Below are 18,186 nucleotides of genomic sequence, written 5' to 3' on the forward strand. Positions count from 1 at the left end.
ATTCATTTTGTGTATTTGTCTTTAATTTTTTACTAGCCCACTAACTGTTGAGTGATGCATACCCCCTATTTATATTGCTGATTTTTTTTTTTTTATTTAAAAAAAAAAAAATTGCTTATTGGGTGGTATTAGTTACTCCCAGCAGTCGGATTGGACACATAGATGGGAATACTGCACAAGTGTGTAGTAATGTTTGTATTGTCTTATTCTGACTATATTTTTATTTGATTTTGTTAATGTTGGTTTATGATTGTTTTTATATTTATCTTCGTTATATTTATTCCCCCTTTTTTTATTTTTATTTTTTTTAAATATATATTGTACTGTGTGTGTATATACACTTTTTTTTTTTTTTTTTTTCTCCCAAATTTTATAATTTATTTTTTTCAAAAACACACTTTGACTAGAGCAACATAAAGTAACATTGTACTACTCTGGGGAAGTGATCAGGATGATTATTATTATTATTATTATTATTATTTTTTTTTTTTACACGTTTTTACCTTTTTTAGCAATGGAATTTTCTATTCAATTTATTTTTTTGTATATCACAAATTTATTTTGGTATGTCTGCCTACTAACTAATTGTGCCAAGAAGGTAAGCAGGAGGGGGTTAAGAGGTTAAATCCAGACGGGTATCTGCACCCCCCTGAAAGGCGCCAAATGTGACACTGGAGGGGGGGAGGGTTCCGAAACACAAAAATTGAACCTTAGCTTTAAATAGCTATGCTCCTGATACCCTGTTATGTATAAGCACCTGATTTGAGTGTGAAACGCGCCAACAGCTTGTTCTGTACTGACTGTGAAGATATTAAAGTATCCATTTTGCATCAGCTCTGTGGTGGTGTGCGGCCATTTTACATTCTTTCTTTTTTTTTTTTTTCATTTGGTATATGTGGTGACAAGCCAGAGTGGACAGCCACATGGAACTGTAGCCAAGTGACTCTCCTGAGCAGTATACACACCTCATTTGAGAGCGAAGATAACTACAAGAACTTGATAGCATTATATTTCCACATTTACTAAAGTATTTATTTATTTTTATTTTACTAGCAGGGTGATTCTGTGACCATCCCCAAAGGTATAGATTTGTGCGTAGATTTTTGTATCTTAAATGTTGTAAAGAGATGTTTTATTCAAAGTGTATCTAGACCCAAAACTTTTTTTTTGTAATCTAAATTCAGAACCTTGATTTGCCCTGGCGACCACTGTCCCCAGGGCTGAAAGTCAGAGATAATGCAACATTTTTTGAGTTCTTGCCAGAATATGAAAGGGGAATCTTTTAATGGGTCATTTTGTTTCATCACTTTGGAGCGTTTTCCTCTAACCTTCTGCTTTTGTTTATCATCTCTGTAATGGTACACAGGTGGGAAAAAAACAGGGGAGTTTAGCGGTTCCTGTACTCTCCGAAATGGGGGGGATGTTTTGGCTTAAAGTATACTTCATCTTGCCCATTTTTTTATGTATTTATTTTTATTGGGTTTTCTGTATGATATAAACATTTACAATAAAATGTGTTGCCATGTACTTTGTGACAATTCTCATAGCTTCTGTTCTATCCAGAATGTGCTAAAGTATTTTACAAGGCTGGTGCTCAGCTTGTTTTATGTGGACGTAGTGAAGAAAGACTTAAGGACCTAATCAATGAACTGAGTCGAATGCCAAAAGGTACCATGCAAGTAAGTATGTCTTTTTTTTAAGTGATTAGTTTTATGTTTTTTATTAGCTTAAGTAACAAGGCCAGATATATACAATACTTTAAATGTTTCTGGTCTTGGAAAGAAAAATCTAGACAGCTGTTTATTCTTGCTGGTGCTAAAAGTTCAGATCCCGATTCAAAATGATTCTCTCCATTTTTTTTTTTTTTTTTTAATGCCTGTTGATCGTTCCTTCTCCTTGTCACTTCCTGTGGAGTCTTTATACGTAATTGACAAATATGGCTCTCCGTGTTTACATATTTCATTACAAATTCTACATAGTTTATGAACACTGATGCAGCCATAATCTGGAGCAGGTGTGTATGGTAACCAGGCGGCTTCTTTTTTTAATTTTGAACCTAGGTTCACATTGCCAACACATTTGAATCCCACAGGAGTTGCGCTGCAAATCGCATCAATTCTGTGTGGTGCGATTTGAGCACATTCATTCTTGATTGCTCAGCATTAAAAAGTTGCCGCACTGGAATCTGATATCATGGGTGTTACCTTTTACCTGACACCTGCAGCAGATCGCAGAACACAGCACAATTAAGGTGTGGGAAACCCACATGATTCGCTGTGTTTCCCATATTGCATCAGTGTGAACCTGGACTCAAAGCTTACCTGAACAAGCTGAAGATCAAAGCTGAATGGTTGCCACTGACAGCTGCTTCAGAGTCTGGTAAAAGCTCCCACTGTGTACAAAAGACGCATGTATTGAAATATTTACAAGCCAAACCCATTGACATGATTATCTGAAACGCTAAAGCTATTTAGTTAGTTATTTTTTTCTTGTTTATTGCATAGTAAACTGGTAAACCTTACAAAAACACAAAAAAAGGATAAAATCATTAAAGTTTCAATATCTAAAAATATAAGGAAACATTTCTGCATAAATAGTGTGTGTGTGTGTGTGTGTATATATGTGTGTATATATATATATATATATATATATAATATATATATTAGAGCTGCACAATTCTGGCTAAAATGAGAATCATGATTTTTTTTTTTTTTTTTTTTAGATCATGATTCTCGTGGCGTAACATCATCTTTCACCTTAAAAAAAAAATTGTGCTAACTTTACTGTTGTGTTTTTTTTTTTTTATATTGAAGATTATTTGTTTACACAGAAGTTCTATTCCTTTGATCTAAGAAGTAAGCGTTAGTTACAATGTTTCAAGTTCTAAACCTGGCAGACTGCCCAGAATGCTTACTTTTGACAGCTGAGTGAGCAGATAATCTCTCCACTTGTTTCTATGAAAGAATCGCCTACTCTCAGCAGGAGAGATCATGTGTGTGTGGGGGGGGGGGGGGGGGGTGAATCGAGATTGCGATTTATTTTATTTATTTTTTTTTGCAATTAATTGTGCAGCTCTTATATATATATATATATATAATATACACTACTGTGCAAATGTTTTGGCAGGTGTGAAATAAAAATTGTGGTAAATTAAGAATGTTTTCAGAAATAGAAGTGTTAATAGTTTATTTTTATGAATTAACAAAATGGAAAGTAAGTGAACATAAGAGAAATCCCAAATCAAATCGATATTTGACATTACCACCCTTTGCCTTTTTAAAACAACTTACATTTTTCTAGTTACTTGCATGCAGTTTTTGAAGTAACTTAGCAGGTAGGCCGTCCCAGACATCTTGGAGAGCTACCCACTTATCTGTGGATGTAGGCTACTCCAAATCCTTGTGTTTTTTTCATGTAATCCCAGACAGACTCGATGTTCAGATCATGGCTCTGTGGGGACCAACCCATCACTTCCAGGACTCGTTCCTCTTTACGTTGAAGACCGTTCTGCATGACATTGGTTGTATGTTTGGTCATTGTCCTGCTGCAGAATAAATTTGGGGCAAATTACCCGCCTTCTTGGTGGTATGGTATTGACGAATACGTCTGCATTTTTCAGAATTGAGGACACCATTGATCCTGACCAAATCTCCTTCAACTCCGTTTGCAAAAGTGCAACTCGAAGCTTGCAAGGAACCTCCTTCATGCTTCACTGTTGCTTGCAGACACTCATTATTATAGTGCTCTTCAGCCCTTCAGCAAACAAACTGACTCCTGCTGCAGTCACATATTTAAAATTTTGATTCATCAGTCCAGAGCATCTCCTGCCATTTTTCTTGTTTCCAAGTCTATGGTCCTCAACATTTCCCGATTCTTTATGCTTCTTCAAAAGAGCTTGAACAGCACATCTTGAAACCCCAGTATGCTTTGAAATCTTTCCCTGAGAGAGACCTTGCTGATGCAGTATAACTACCATATTTTCTGCACCATAAGGCGCACCGGATTATAAGGCTCAGTCTCAATTACAGGTACTATTTCTGTACTTGACCCATACATAAGGCGCACTGCATTATAAGGCGCATGCTAAAACATACGGTCTACAAAAAAGGTAACGGAAGCAAAACAGTGAGTTCCCTTGTACTTTATTCTACTATTCCACTATTTAACAATACACTCTACAAAAAAAACACTCACATTATTTGTTAATCAATCTTCTCCCACAAATCCATCAAAGTCCTCATCTTCTGTGTCTGAATTGAACAGCTGGGCAATTTTGCTATCAAGCTTGGGTTCCCTCTCCTCATTGTCATCATTGTCGGTATCAGTCTCGTTGCCAGGTGGCTGTTCAGCAATGATGCCGGTTTTTGCAAAAGCTCGGACGACAGTTAAAGCAGATACCTTAGCCCAGGCATCCACAATCTATTCACATATGGTGGCATAGCTCACCCGGCGCTGTCTCCCAGTCTTAGTAAAGGTGTGTTTGCCTTCTGTCATCCATTGCTCCCACGCCACTCGCAACTTCACTTTGAATGCCCTGTTTACACCAACGTCCAGCGGTTGAAGTTCTTTTGTTAGTCCTCTCGGAATGATGGCAAGCTCTGAATTAATTCGCTTCACTTGGTTTTTCACAGTAGCGGTGAGATGGGCGCGCATGGAGTCGCAGATCAACAGGGACGGTGATGTGCGGGAAAAAAACATCCAGTCTCTTTATATACACCTCTCTCAGCCACGCTCTCATTTTCTCCTCATCCATTCAGCCCTTTTGATTGGCCTTAACGATGACTCGGGTGGAAACTTTTCTTTTGGCAGTGTCTTCCTCTTAAACATTACCATAGGTGGTAGTTTCTGTCCATTACCATGGCAACCAAGAACAAGAGTGAGAGCCGACTTCATGCCCTGTGGTGCATATCGATACCGTGCTGCTCCCCTTTTTTCTCCACAGTATGATTCACGGGGATGTCAAAAGTGAGGGGGACCTCGTCCATGTTGGTGATTTTCTTGGGCTGGATCTTTTTGTCGGTAAGCTTCTTACTGCAGTAGGTGCGGAAGATGGCTAGCTTTTCTTTGTAATCCGCTGGCAGTTGCTGTGCCATGGTAGTCCTTGCGCGGATGGAGAGATGATGCCTTTTCATAAAACGAAAGCACCAAGACGGACCTCCTTGAAAGTGTTCGAACTCAATGTCTTATGCTATCGTTATTGCCTTCAGTCGAATGGTGACTGTAGAGATGCTTCTCCCAGCTGTTCTTTGTTCAATAATCCATTGTTCAAGCTGGTCTTCTAATTGTGGCCACCTCGCTTTGTTCCTGCGGAAACTCTGTTTCGTCTTCTTAACTTCGCGCAGTTCATTTTCTTGCCTGCTCCACTTCCGAACCATAGATTCATTCATGTTGAATTCTTTCATCTTCTTCAGCTGCTCTATTCCCATATACAACCACGTAACTGATAGCTTGTAGTTTGAATTGTGCCTCGTAAGCATGTCTCTTGACCGGTACCATTGTTGTTGTTAATGTAGGTAAGCGTACGTACTGCACTTCATACGCAATGTTCTCTGATTGGGTTATCGCTGCCAGCGTACACTCCTGTGTCAGAGCGGGAAAAGATTTGATTTATTTTATTTTATTTTGGAACTCAGTGCACACCGGCTTATAAGGTGCATTGCTGATCTGGAGGAAAATATAAGGCTCTTAGGTGTGCCTTATAGTGCGAAAAATACAGTACCTTATGTTTTGTTCAGGTGCTCAGTCTTGGCATAGTCACCTATGAGATGAAACGGTCTTCCATAACCTCAACTTTAGTGACAGAATTTGGTTGTTCCATATATATCTTTTTGAGAACATGCTTACTTTACAGCATTTATTCACACCTGCCTAAAACTTTTGCAAAGTACTGTATTTAACCAGTAAGATAAGGTGACCCACCACACCAACTTGGAAAACCTTGAAATCTATTAGAGGTTATGTGCACTTTAGAAAAGTAGGTAAGCTTGGCCTGATCACTTGCAACCTCCTGGAACATGCCACATGTCCCAGTAGACTGCAGGACCTTAAAATCACAGCACAATGGGGAGCTGGCCGTGAGATATCGGGAAGTCCCAGCTGGCTCGCACATTGAAAATGATGGCACCAGGGGTCTGAAGCCCAGTAAATTTCTCTTTCTAATTTCACTTGTTCACCTCTACCCAAAATGAAAGCCTTAGTTTGTACTGAGGTCTGTATGATGGCAGTATTGCTATTGCTTTAATCAGTAGCAAAGAGGTGGCTAACCAACAGAAAACCACAATCACAGATCAGATGTCCTCAGTGCTGAAATTCAGGGGGGGGGGGGGGGGTCAAGGAATGGCCATAGAATTTATATCATTTGTTATGTACTCTACAATACAATATTTTAACTAGTTGTCCTTAAACGATTGTGAAAACTTTGAAAAAATAAGAATAAACAGGTTTCTATATGTGAGAGCCTGTAAGACGTGTGGATAGGCACAGTGCTGGATTGAGTGACCTGGTAGACATGCTTTTTCCTAAACATTTTCTATCTTAATGCAAGGAATTCATTCAGGTAAAAATGTAAAGGCTTTAGATCCACTTAGATTTATGTATCTTGTTTTGCATATTTGTTCTTAATTACTGAGCAGCTAGCAGTTGCAGAATAACAGGCAAGCAATGGTAGCTCATATGTTACTCTAAAGCCGCGTACACACGTAGCGGTATGTCCGACGTACTTAGTCTGGCGGACTTCCCGCCAGACTGTCCGTCGGACTTTCCGAACGGGCTACTTGCCCACACACGGCACTTTTTGAGCGGACTAATACGGCGTACTATCCGCCCTACTTTTGAAATGAACGGACTCGCCCACACACGTAGAGGAAAGTCCGCTCATTTCGAGCGCGTCTCCAGGTAGGCGGGGCCCGCGAGGGAGACGTCGCTGGCCCCGCCGCCTGGTATGGATTTAAAGGGGAACCCCAACGCCGAAAAAAATCGACAACAGACCCTTGTCCGAGCACGCTACCCGGCCGGCCAGGAAAGGGGGGGCGAGCGAGCGCCCCCCCCCTCCTGAGCCGTACCAGGCCGCGTGCCCTCAACATGGGGGGTGCCTTGGGGAAGGGGGGCTGCGCGGCACCCCCACCCCAAAGCACCTTGTCCCCATGTTGATGAGGACAAGGGCCTTTTCCCGACAACCCTGGCTGTTGGTTGTCGGGGTCTGCGGGCGGGGGGCTTATCGGAATCCGGGAGCCCCCTTTAATAAGGGGGCCCCCGGATACCGGCCCCCCACCCTATGTGAATGAGTATGGGGTACAATGTACCCCTACCCATTCACCTGTAAAATAAAAGTACAAAAAAACACAACACACGAGATAAAATACTTTATTGCACAGCTCCGGGGGTCTTCCATCTTCGGGGGTCTTCTCGCCGGACTCCTCCGCTATCTTCTTGTAGCTCTTTTGCTAGCGTAGGAGTCCGGCTTTCTTCCTCGCCGCAGGCCTCTTCTTCCGACTTCGGGGGTCTTGTCCCCCTCTTCGGTTCTTCTGCCGGGCCACCGCGCCTTCTTATAGCTCTTTTACAGGCGGTGGCCCGGTCTTCTGTCGCCGCCGCCTCTCCTCCTCCTCCTCCTCCCTCCTCCCTCCTCCCTCCTCCCTCCTTCCTCCTCCTCCTCCCATTTATATAGGGACAGTGTCACATGGCGACAGTCCCAGCATCCTCCGGGACTGTGACATCGTAAGGGGGCAGGGTCACCATGTGACACCAACCCATGTGACATAAAGCCAAGTGGCAGCGCAGCGCGTCCCTGGCATTGCGGCCGGAGAGATCGTCGAGTCAACATCTCCTGGAGAAGAAGAAGAAGAAGAAGAACGGAAGGCGGCGACAGAAGAACCGAAGAGGGGGACAAGACCCCCCGAAGTCGGAAGAAGAGGCCTGCGGCGAGGAAGAAAGCCGGACTCCTCCGTTAGCAAAAGAGCTACAAGAAGATAGCGGAGGAGTCCCCCGAAGACAGAAGACCCCCGGAGCTGTGCAATAAAGTATTTTATCTCGTGTGTTGTGTTTTTTTGTACTTTTATTTTACAGGTGAATGGGTAGGGGTACATTTTACCCCATACTCATTCACATAGGGTGGGGGGCCGGTATCCGGGGGCCCCCTTATTAAAGGGGGCTCCCGGATTCCGATAAGCCCCCCACCTGCAGACCCCGACAACCAACGGCCAGGGTTGTCGGGAAGAGGCCCTTGTCCTCATCAACATGGGGACAAGGTGCTTTGGGGTGGGGGGGCCGCGCGGCCACCCCTTCCCCAAGGCACCCCCCATGTTGAGGGCACGCGGCCTGGTACGGCTCAGGAGGGGGGCGCTCGCTCGCCCCCCTTTCCTGGCCGGCCGGGTAGCGTGCTCGGACAAGGGTCTGTTGTGGACTTGGGGGGGACCCCCACGCTGATTTTTTTTCAGCGTTGGGGGTCCCCCTTTAAGTCCATACCAGGCGGCGGGGCCAGCGACGTCTCCTTCGCGGGCCCTGCCTACCTTGAGACACGCTCGAAATGAGCGGACTTTTCTCCGGGCGGGAAAAGTCCGCTCATTTCAAAAGTACGGCGGACTGGCATACACACGGCCGGATTGTCCGCCGAAATGAGAGTCCGGCGGGAAGATTGGAGTGCAACACGGCATTCTAAGTCCGCCGTACTTTCGGGTCAAAAAAGTATGCCGGAGGCTACACACGGGGGGATTGTTTGGCGGACTTGAGTTTGCCGGACTTTTCCACCGGATTGTTTGATCGTGTGTACGCGGCATTAGCAAAGATTCTGGTCTAGCTTGGATCAATGTATGTATGTATGTATGTACAGTGCATCCGGAAAGTATTTGAAGCGCTTCACTTTTTCCACATGTTATGTTACAGCCTTATTCCAAAATGGTTTAATTTCAATATTTTGCTCAAAATTCTACAAGCAATACCCTACAATGACAATGTGAAAGAAGTTTGTTTGAAATCATTGCAGATTTATTAAAAATAAAAAGCAAAAAATAAATCACATGTACATAAGTATTCACAGTCATTGCCATGACACTCAAAAATTAGCTTACCCTTAAGATATTTCTACAACTTGATTGGAGTCCACCTATGATAAATTCAGTTGATTGGACATGTTTTGGAAAGGCACACACCTATCTAATAAGGTCCTACAGTTACCAGTGTATATCAGAGTACAAACCAACCCATGAAGTCCAAAGAATTGTCTGTAGACCTCTGAGGCAAGATTGTATCGAGGCACGGATCTGGGGAAGAGTACAGAAAAAATTCTGGAGCATTGAAGGTCCCAATGAGCAAAGTGGCATCCATCATCCGTAAAATGAAATTTTCGAACCACTAGGACTCTTCCTAGAGTGGGCCGTCTGGCCAAACTGAGCGATCAAGGGAGAAGGGCCTTAGTCAGGGAGGTGACCAAGAACCTGATGGTAGAGTTTCAGAATTTCTTTGTGGAAAAAGGTGAACCTGCCAGAAGAACCACCATCTCTTCAGCACTCCACCAATCAGGCCTGTATGGTATAGTGGACAGACAGAAGCCACTCCTCAGTAAAATTCACATGACATCCCACCTGGAGTTTGCCAAAAGGCACCTGAAGGACTCTCAGACCATGAGAAACATCTCTGGTCTGAAACAAAGATTGAACTCTTTGGCCTGAATGGCAAGTGTCATGTCTGGAGGAAACCAGCACCCCTCATCACCTGGCCAATACTATCCCTACAGTGAAGCATTATGCTGTGGGGATGTTTTTCATAGGCAGGAACTGAAAGACCAGTCAGGATCGAGGTAAAGATGAATGAAGCAATGTACAGAGACATCCTTGAGAAAAACCTGCTCCAGAGCATTGTTGGACCTCAGACGGGATGAAGGTTTGTCTTAAAACAGGTCATTGACCTTAAACACCCAGCCAAAATAACAAAGGAGTGGCTGTGAGACAACTGTTAATGTCCTTGAGTGGCCCAGCTAGAGCCCAGACTTTAACCCAATTGAACATCTCTGGAGAGATCCGAAAATGGCTGTACACTGTTGCTCCCCATCCAACCTGATGGAACTTGAGAGGTCCTACAAAGAAGAATGGGAGAAACTGCCCAAAAATAGGTGTGCCAAGCTTGTAGCGTCACACTTTAAAAAGACTTGAGGCTGTGAATACTTATGTACATTGTATTTTTTTTTTTTTTTTAAATAAATTTGCAAAGCTTTCAAACAAACTTCTTTCACATTATCATTATGGGGTATTGTATGTAGAATTTTGAGGAAAATTAATTGAATCCATTCTGGAAATTACTGTAGTGGTCTTCACCACTACTACAGTGATCCCTGCTATCTTTGGGTCCTGCACTTAGCGGCTGCCCTACTGCTTAGTGAACACGGGGTTGCTCTCTCAGCATATAATATTGCGTTTGTTTGTTTTTTTGTTTTTTGAACGAGGTGGTGTATGTGATGTCATACCCCAACTTTCCAACTTTTACAACCAGTGAATGCCTTGCCCTCACAGAAACAATGCAAGGCATTCTGGAAATGGGACTGTGTGGGAAACTTCTTGTGATTCCTATGCAGAATGGCAGCCACTCAACATGGGATCTAGAAGACAGCGGCAATCATTGTAGTAGCAGTGTTCCCACAGGTATGGCATATGCATACTTGCGTTGTAAGCTCCTTGAGGGTAGGGACTGATGTGAATGTACAATGTATTTGTAAAGCGCTGCGTAAATTGACAGCACTATATAAGTACTTGAAATAAAGTAAAAATTCATCCAGACTGGACCAGTGTAACTCTACAGTAAAATCCGCACTTGGAATTTGGTTTTGTTTACCTCCTTTCCTCCTTTTGCCGTGGTGTTCTGTCTGTCCTTATCCGCTGCTGAAAATACATATTTAGGGCCCTTTTCAGACTGAACGCAGTTGGGTGCATTTTTAACTGCACTCCAATTGCATAGACGGCCAAAAATCAAGGTGATAGGCATAGTTCAGATCATGCAGGTGCATTTCAGCACGGTTTAAAAAAAAGAAAAAAGCAGAGCATGCTGCATTTTCCGCACTGCAAATGCAGAGAATGCGCTAAAATACTCTTCAAACACACAGCACTGCTCCCCGTTAAGCCAAGAAAGCCAAGCCCAAGAAAGTATTAAAATGCAGTGCTAAATGCAGCGCAAAACGCATTCAAGCGCACATCAAGCGTGCTTCAAATGCATGTAAACGTGTAGTTAACACACAGCTATGTGCATTTTCTGGTGTGAATGTGCTCTTACAGAGCTTAGCTAGGGCCTGTGTCGACAGGCTCTTGTTCGTCTCAGAACTACTTCTTCTCTCTCTATACAAGTATAAAGAATTCATTAGCAGCTTAAGACAAGTTGAGCATAAGAGGAAGTCAAAAGTTTTTGGAAAGCTCTGTACATACTGTATATTCCTTGCCTGAAACTGGTAGGTCTGTTTTTTGCGAAAACACACTAATGGCTGTAATTTTGTCCTTTTTACACCATAGATGTATAAACCGCAAATGGTAATATTTGACCTCTCAGATGTAGAGGCTGTAACCAGCGCAGCTACTGAGATTCTTCAGCTTATGGGAAAAGTGGACATCTTAATTAATAATGCAGGAATTAGTTATCGTGGCACCATTCGGAACACAAAGATTGGTGTGGACAGGATGATTATGGACACAAACTATTTTGGGCCGGTGGCTTTAACTAAAGGTGAGTAAAGTAGGTTTGAACGCCTCAAAATTATTTATACTATTCGATGTGAAAAATGTCTAATTTTAAGGCTTAGTTTACAGATTTGCAGCTGCATTCTGTCTCTAGGGCAGCCCATTCATTTCAATGGGCTGTCCTACCTGCAGAAATGTGGGAGAAGCCCCTTTACCCTTTTTTTTTTTTTTTTTCAACCATGCACAGAACTGCATGGGTTTCATGTGCTTAAAGGCAGGCACCCCGGTACATTCCCGAAATGCAATAATGTGAACCTAGCCTTAATGGGAGATGTGGTTTTATTGAGCAGCCTTCCCTTTTAACGTCATGCTTAACCACTTCACGACCAGCGCACGACGATGTACGTCGACAGAATGGCACGGGCAGGCATATTGGCGTACAGGTACGTCCAATATTCAATGCCGCCCTGCCATCGGGAGCGCACCGCCGGCGGCGCGCTCCCGCGCTGGTCGGGACCCCCGTGAGTCCGGTCGCGGGACCCGCGGACCGCGATCGTCTCACGGAGCGGCCAAATGGAGGAAATGCAGAGTAAACAGCATTTCTCCATTCTGCCTAGCAACTAGTGACGCTGATCTCTGCTCCATGTGATTGGAGCAGAGATCAGTGTTCACTAAATGAAAGCCCAACCCCCCACAGTTAGTAACACACCCCTAGGAACACTTAACCCCTACACTGCCACCCACTGGTTAACCCCTTCACTGCCAGTGTCATTTACACAGGAATCACTGCATTTATATAGCAGTGATTACTGTATAAATTACAATGGTCCCAAAAATGTGTCAAAAACGTCCGATGGGTCCCCCACAATGTCGCAGTCACAATAAAAATCGCTGATCGCCGCCATTACTAGTAAAAAAAAAATAATACATTTTTTTTAATAAAAATGCTATAAAACTATCCCTATTTTGTAAACGCTATAACTTTTGCGCAAACCAATCAATAATCGCTTATTGCGATTTTTTTTTTACCAAAAATATGTAGAAGAATACGTATCAGCCTAAACTGAGGGAAAAAAATGTTTTTTTATATATTTTTGGGGGATATTTATTATAACAAAAAGTAAAAAATAATGCGTTTTTTTCAAAATTGTCGCTCTATTTTTGTTTATAGCGCAAAAAATAAAAACCGCAGGGGTGATCAAATACCACCAAAAGAAAGCTCTATTTGTGGGAAAAAAAGGACGTTAATTTTGTTTGGGAGCCACGTCGCACGACGGCGCAATTGTCAGTTAAAGCGACGCAGTGCCGAATCGCAAAAAGTGGTCTGGTCTTTGACCAGCAAATTGGTCCGGTCTGAAAGTGGTTAAAGTCCTCATTCGGAGCTTTTTTTTTTCCTATTTCTTATCCATGGCACTGGACATGTGTACAACAGGGTGAATAGTCCCCCAGTGCCCCTTTATTTTAGACCAGACAGCTGACATCTGCATGTCAGTGCTATCCTATAAAGTGTGTCCGTCCATTTCTTCACACAGTTCAGCCCCACTTCACTTATATCCGCCTTGCTGCCCACAGCTCTGCTTCACTTCTCCCCTTTTTGTCCTGTAGCCAGTGCAGTTATAATAAACAAAATTTTTCTTATATTCACCGACTGACACAGCTCCTCTCTTAGCCATTGGGTTGTTACGCCACCTTTAGGAGAATACTAGGCATCACGTGTCATGTAAAACACAGAACTTTCCAGTTCCGCCCAAGGGGCGCGGTCCCTTAGGTAACAGCCCTCCAGCCTGCCATGCAGTCATCAATTTTATTTTGCCTAGTGAAGGAGAAGGACCTAGGAACCCTGACGGGCCCATTGGTCCATCTTTTTTCTGCAGAAGCTTGGCTTTTTGCGCAAGATGATAGATCCCGTGATCTGCTATCAACAGCCGGCTGGTTTATAGGCTGGATACCCTTATCCTTGTAGTCTCCCCAGCTTGGCCATCGAGCGTGTGCAGACCAGAGCTCCGCGCTGGGTCGGCCACGGTGAAACCTCAACTCCAGAGGTGGTCCGTGCGCTTTATGCTCCAGGGCACACATATGACGGGGCTACTGATGTCTGCATCACAGTGTGCCGAGGCCAGCAGCCACCCTGTACTGATCAGAGAGTAAGTCTGTAATGGAATGTCTCCTAGCTCTTCAGGACTGGTAAGTACAGCTCTCCCTGCCTCTGTGGGGCTGAGCAGATGGGCATTCCCTGGGAGGTCGATTCGGGGGTCCCTCACCTCCCTCTCTTTTCTCCCTGTCCATATCCCCCCCCCCCCCCCCGTGGGGGATGCTGCATGTGGCTACTGAGCAATGTGTGTGTCTGTACAGGGGCTCTCCGGATGGGGCTCTCATCTGTGGGGGGGCTGCGCTGGCTGGCTGTGTCCTGAGCCCTGCTTCTCATGTCCCTGGAGGTGCCTGTGTCCCTTGCAGCACTAATCACTGCCATTTGTTCAGCTCTGTCCCTCATGGTTTTTAGCATCAGTGGCCATCTTGGGTGTGGGGAAGGGAACGCATGCTCTCCTGTGCTTCGGTGGCCATTTACCCTGTGATTTGTCCTTATACTGGACGCTGGCGGCCATTTTTTAGAAGCCTGAACACGTTTTTCAGCTTTCTCTAGGGGAAGCGTGTGTCCCTGTGCTCTGGCAGCCATTTTCCTAGTGTTTTATGTCCTTATACTGGACGCTGGGCAGCCATTTCCTTTGAACCTGAGCACATTGCAGAGCAGTTTCAGCACCATTAACGGCAGCTTCTACTGACACAGAGCGGGTTCCTCTGCACCTGGGAGCCAACAAAGACCACAGGCACTTCTTGCTGGATAGCGCAGAACCTTTCAGGGTGGTGAGTCCTGCGGGAAAGAGCCCCTCAGCCAACAGCAGTAAGGAGAGTGGGACTGTCATTGTCCTAAGTCCTCTTCAGATGGCAGACAGGGTAGGGTCAGAATGGTTTCAGAAACTGGTGTTTCTTCCCCCGAAATCCAGGCAATTGCAACCGGTTCGCCTGCACAATACGAAGTGCCTTTGGACACCTTGTCGGCGGTCCTCAATTCGTTCATTGCCAAGATGGAGGCGGTGCATGGGCGCAAAGGTGCCCCCCCCGTCCTCTGGGGAGAGCTCTGATGCAAACTCGGGCCCTGCTGAGACTGGTGACCCCCTGCTCTGTTGTTTCAGATGACGCTGACCAGGACCGTTCGGACAGTGAGGATGAGTCCCCGTCCGGGTCCGTGCGCAACAAAGTGCTTGTTGGAGCACTTATCACAGCTGTGCGTGATACCCTGAAGATTCAGGAGCTGATATAGCGGTCCCTTTTGGGTCCCGTAAGCCAACCCGTTCACCTAAGGTGTTCCCGTATCTGACTTATTTTGACAAGTTCATTTACAAGGAATGGGGTCTCCCGCGATGGAACATTTCAGTCCCCGAATACATGGCGGTGCGTTACCCTTTTGAGGAGAGACTTCTCAAAAAATGGTTGGCTCCTCCGATCGTGGATCTCCCAGTATCCAGGTTAAACAAAATAACCACGATCCCGGTAGAGGAGACTCCTGCATTTAAGGATCCCACAGATAGGAAGGCCGAGGCAGTGGCTCGTTCCTTGTTTACGGTTGTGGGGTCAGCCGTGCGACCAGTACTGGCATCCACACTTGTGTCACAGACACTAACTGAGTGGGCAAAACTGTTGCACTACGAATTGGGAGAAAAACAAGCTTCTCCTGTCTGCGTGGAGTTAGCAGACCAACTAGTGCAAGGCCTTAAAGAGGAGGGCCGTTTAAAAAAAAAAATTTAAAGTCAGCAGCTGCAAACACTGCAGCTGCTGATTTAATAAGCCGACTTACCTGTCCAGGGCGCCCGCGATGTCGGCCGCCCGAGGCCGACCCGTCCCTCGGCTCTCGGGTCCCGGCGCCGCCATTCTTTCTAAGGGAAACAGGCAGTGGAGCCTTGCGGCTTCACTGCCCGTTTCCTGCTGCGCATGCGCGAGTCGCGCAGCACTTTGTGAATGGGACGCGCTGTGTTCTGGGACACACAGTTCCCAGAACACAGCGCGACCCATTACCCAGAAGACAACGCGACGAGTAGAGAAAAAAGAAGATCTCCGCGGAGGAGGAAGAGGCAGATTAGGATTATGTGCCTAGCAACAGGCATTTCTGGTAAGTAAAAAAAAAAAAAAAAATTTTTTTTTTTTTTTTATAGATTTTTTTCTAATTTTTTATGTATTTTTTTTTTTCAGGGTGGCCCTCCACTTTAAGTACATTTGTGATGCGGCCCTGGATACTCTCCCTCTGTTATCCAGGACTTCAGTGTCGGCAGTGGTGCTGCGGAATCTGATTTGGTTGAAATTCTGGTCTGCCGACCAGGCATCCAAGAAAGTCCTGACGGATCTTCCCTTCCTTGGCAACCGGCTCTTTGGAGCCTCTTTGGATGACCTTATTAAAAATGCCACAGGTGGTAAGAGTACACTACTCCCACAGGCCAGGAAGGCTAAGGAGCCACGCCGTAGGCAAGGGCCCTTCTTTTCCGCTCACAAAAGGCTTTTTTGTCCGCCAGGAGCTTTGGCAAAACATCCCCAGCCCGACAGGACGACCACAGAAGGACAGAAACGTCCCTGGAACCACAAGCCTGTGACCAAAAGTGCTACCGCATGAAGGTTTGCCCCCACCCATGACTTGGGTGGTGGGTCGCTTTCGAGAGTTTGCAGCCCGGTGGTCCTCTCGACTGTCCTACCAATGGGTCTGCGATCCGATTTCCCACGTCTACAAAATAGAGTTCTTCTCTTGGCCGCCAAACAGATTCTTCCCCTCCAGCATACCCGTTCTCTTGCCACGCCAGGAGGCCCTCTTAGGGGCAGTAAGGGACCTGCTGAATCGCGGGGGGATTGTACCTTTTCCGGAATCGGAAAAATTTCCAGGGGTTCGACTCAAACCTGTTTGTAGTTCCCAAGAAGGAAGGGGTATGTCCAATCTTGGATCTAAAAGCCCTCAATCACTTTGTGAAAGTGCAGAGGTTCATAATGGAATCAGTTCGCTGAGTAGTCGTTGCACTCCATCAAGGGGACTCCCTGGCATCCTTGGACATCCAGGATACGCAACAGCACGTACCCATATGCCTCCGGCATCAAAAGTTTCTGCGGTTTGCAGTCAGGGAAGCCCACTACCAGTTTGTGGCTCTCCCTTTTGGTTTGGCATCAGCTCCCCCGAGTCTTTACCAAGGTATTGGCTCCAGTTTTGGCGTTGCTGCGGCAACGTGGGATCGCGATCATGGGATACCTAGATGATCTCCTCCTGAGAGCATCTTCCGCCACAGAATTAGAAGAGGATGTGGCGATTACCATGCAGACCCTGCAAGAATTTGGGTGGCTGTTGAACCTAAAAAAGTTGGTGGTAGTACCGACCCAGCGTTTGGAGTACCTAGGCTTGCTGCTGGACTCCAGGTAAGCGAGAGTTTTTCTCCCTTCAGACAAGCTGCAGACTCTCAGAGCTGCAGTAAAACTGCTGATGAACTGGTCATTGCTTTGCTTCTGCATGTGAGTCTTGGGACTCATGGTGGCCTCCTTCGAGGCAGTACCGTATGCCCAGTTCCACACCAGAGTTCTGCAGAAGGAGATTTTGACAAAGTGGGACAAATCTCAGTTGTCCCTGGATCGTCAGAACCAGGTGAGCCAGTTAGTCAGAGATTCCCTGACCTGGTGGCTGAGGTGCCCGGTGCTTCAGTCCGGGAAGTTGTTCCTACCTCTGAAATGGACAGTGAACACAACGGACGCCAGCCTATCGGGCTGGGTTGGAGTGATGGGGGTTCAGTGGGCTCAGGGCATCTGGTCGACGGAGGAATCCAAGTTGCCGATCAATCTGCTTGAGCTAAGAGCGATCAGGCTATGCCTCTCCACATGGTTGATGAGACTGCAAGGGCGTCCGATCAGGATCCAGTCAGTCAACGCAACTGCAGTGGCATACTTCAATCACCAAGGTTGAACAAGAAGCTCAGCCGCCGCACGGGAGGTCACTCACATGCTTCGGTGGGCAGAGCGACATGTACCAGCCTTGTCGGCCGTTTACATCCTGGGAGTGGAGAACTGGCAGGCGCACTATCTAACTCCGAGCTGTAACTAAATACCACCAAAAGAAAGCTCTATTTGTGGGAAAAAAAAATGATAAAAATTTCATTTGGGTACAGTGTTGTATGCCCGCGCAATTGTCATTCAAAGTGCATCAGCGCTGAAAGCTGAAAATTGGTCTGGGACTGAGGGGGGTTTAAGTGCCCAGTAAGCAAGTGGTTAAAACACTTTTTTTGCTAGAAAATTACTTAGACCCCCCAAACATCATATATTGTTTTTTTTTTTCTAACACCCTAGAGAATAAAATGGCGGTCATGGCAAAACTTTTTTCACACCTTGTTTGCGCAGCGGTCTTTACAAGCGCACTTTTTTTTAAAGAAATTCACTTTTTGAATAAAAAATAAGACAACAGTAAAATTAGCCCAATTTTTTTTATATTGTGAAAGATGTTACACCGAATAAATTGATA

At 45.3% G+C, this 18,186-nt stretch overlaps 1 protein-coding gene across 3 annotated transcripts in view; it reads left to right on the top strand.

The window, feature by feature from the left end:
* The window catches only part of DHRS7B (dehydrogenase/reductase 7B), a 158,371-nt gene that overhangs the window by 52,857 nt on the left and 87,328 nt on the right, over positions 1–18,186 (top strand). For all 3 annotated transcript variants that reach the window (XM_077448776.1, XM_077448774.1, XM_077448775.1), the window contains 2 exons: positions 1,564–1,679; positions 11,487–11,697. In XM_077448776.1, the coding sequence (XP_077304902.1) occupies positions 1,564–1,679; positions 11,487–11,697 (327 nt within the window). The remainder of the gene's footprint in view (positions 1–1,563; positions 1,680–11,486; positions 11,698–18,186) is intronic.

Source organism: Lithobates pipiens, unplaced genomic scaffold (genome assembly GCF_037356315.1).
Source record: "Lithobates pipiens isolate NorthernLeopardFrog02 unplaced genomic scaffold, aLitPip1_a1.2 Scaffold_22, whole genome shotgun sequence".
Classification (NCBI taxonomy): domain Eukaryota; kingdom Metazoa; phylum Chordata; class Amphibia; order Anura; family Ranidae; genus Lithobates; species Lithobates pipiens.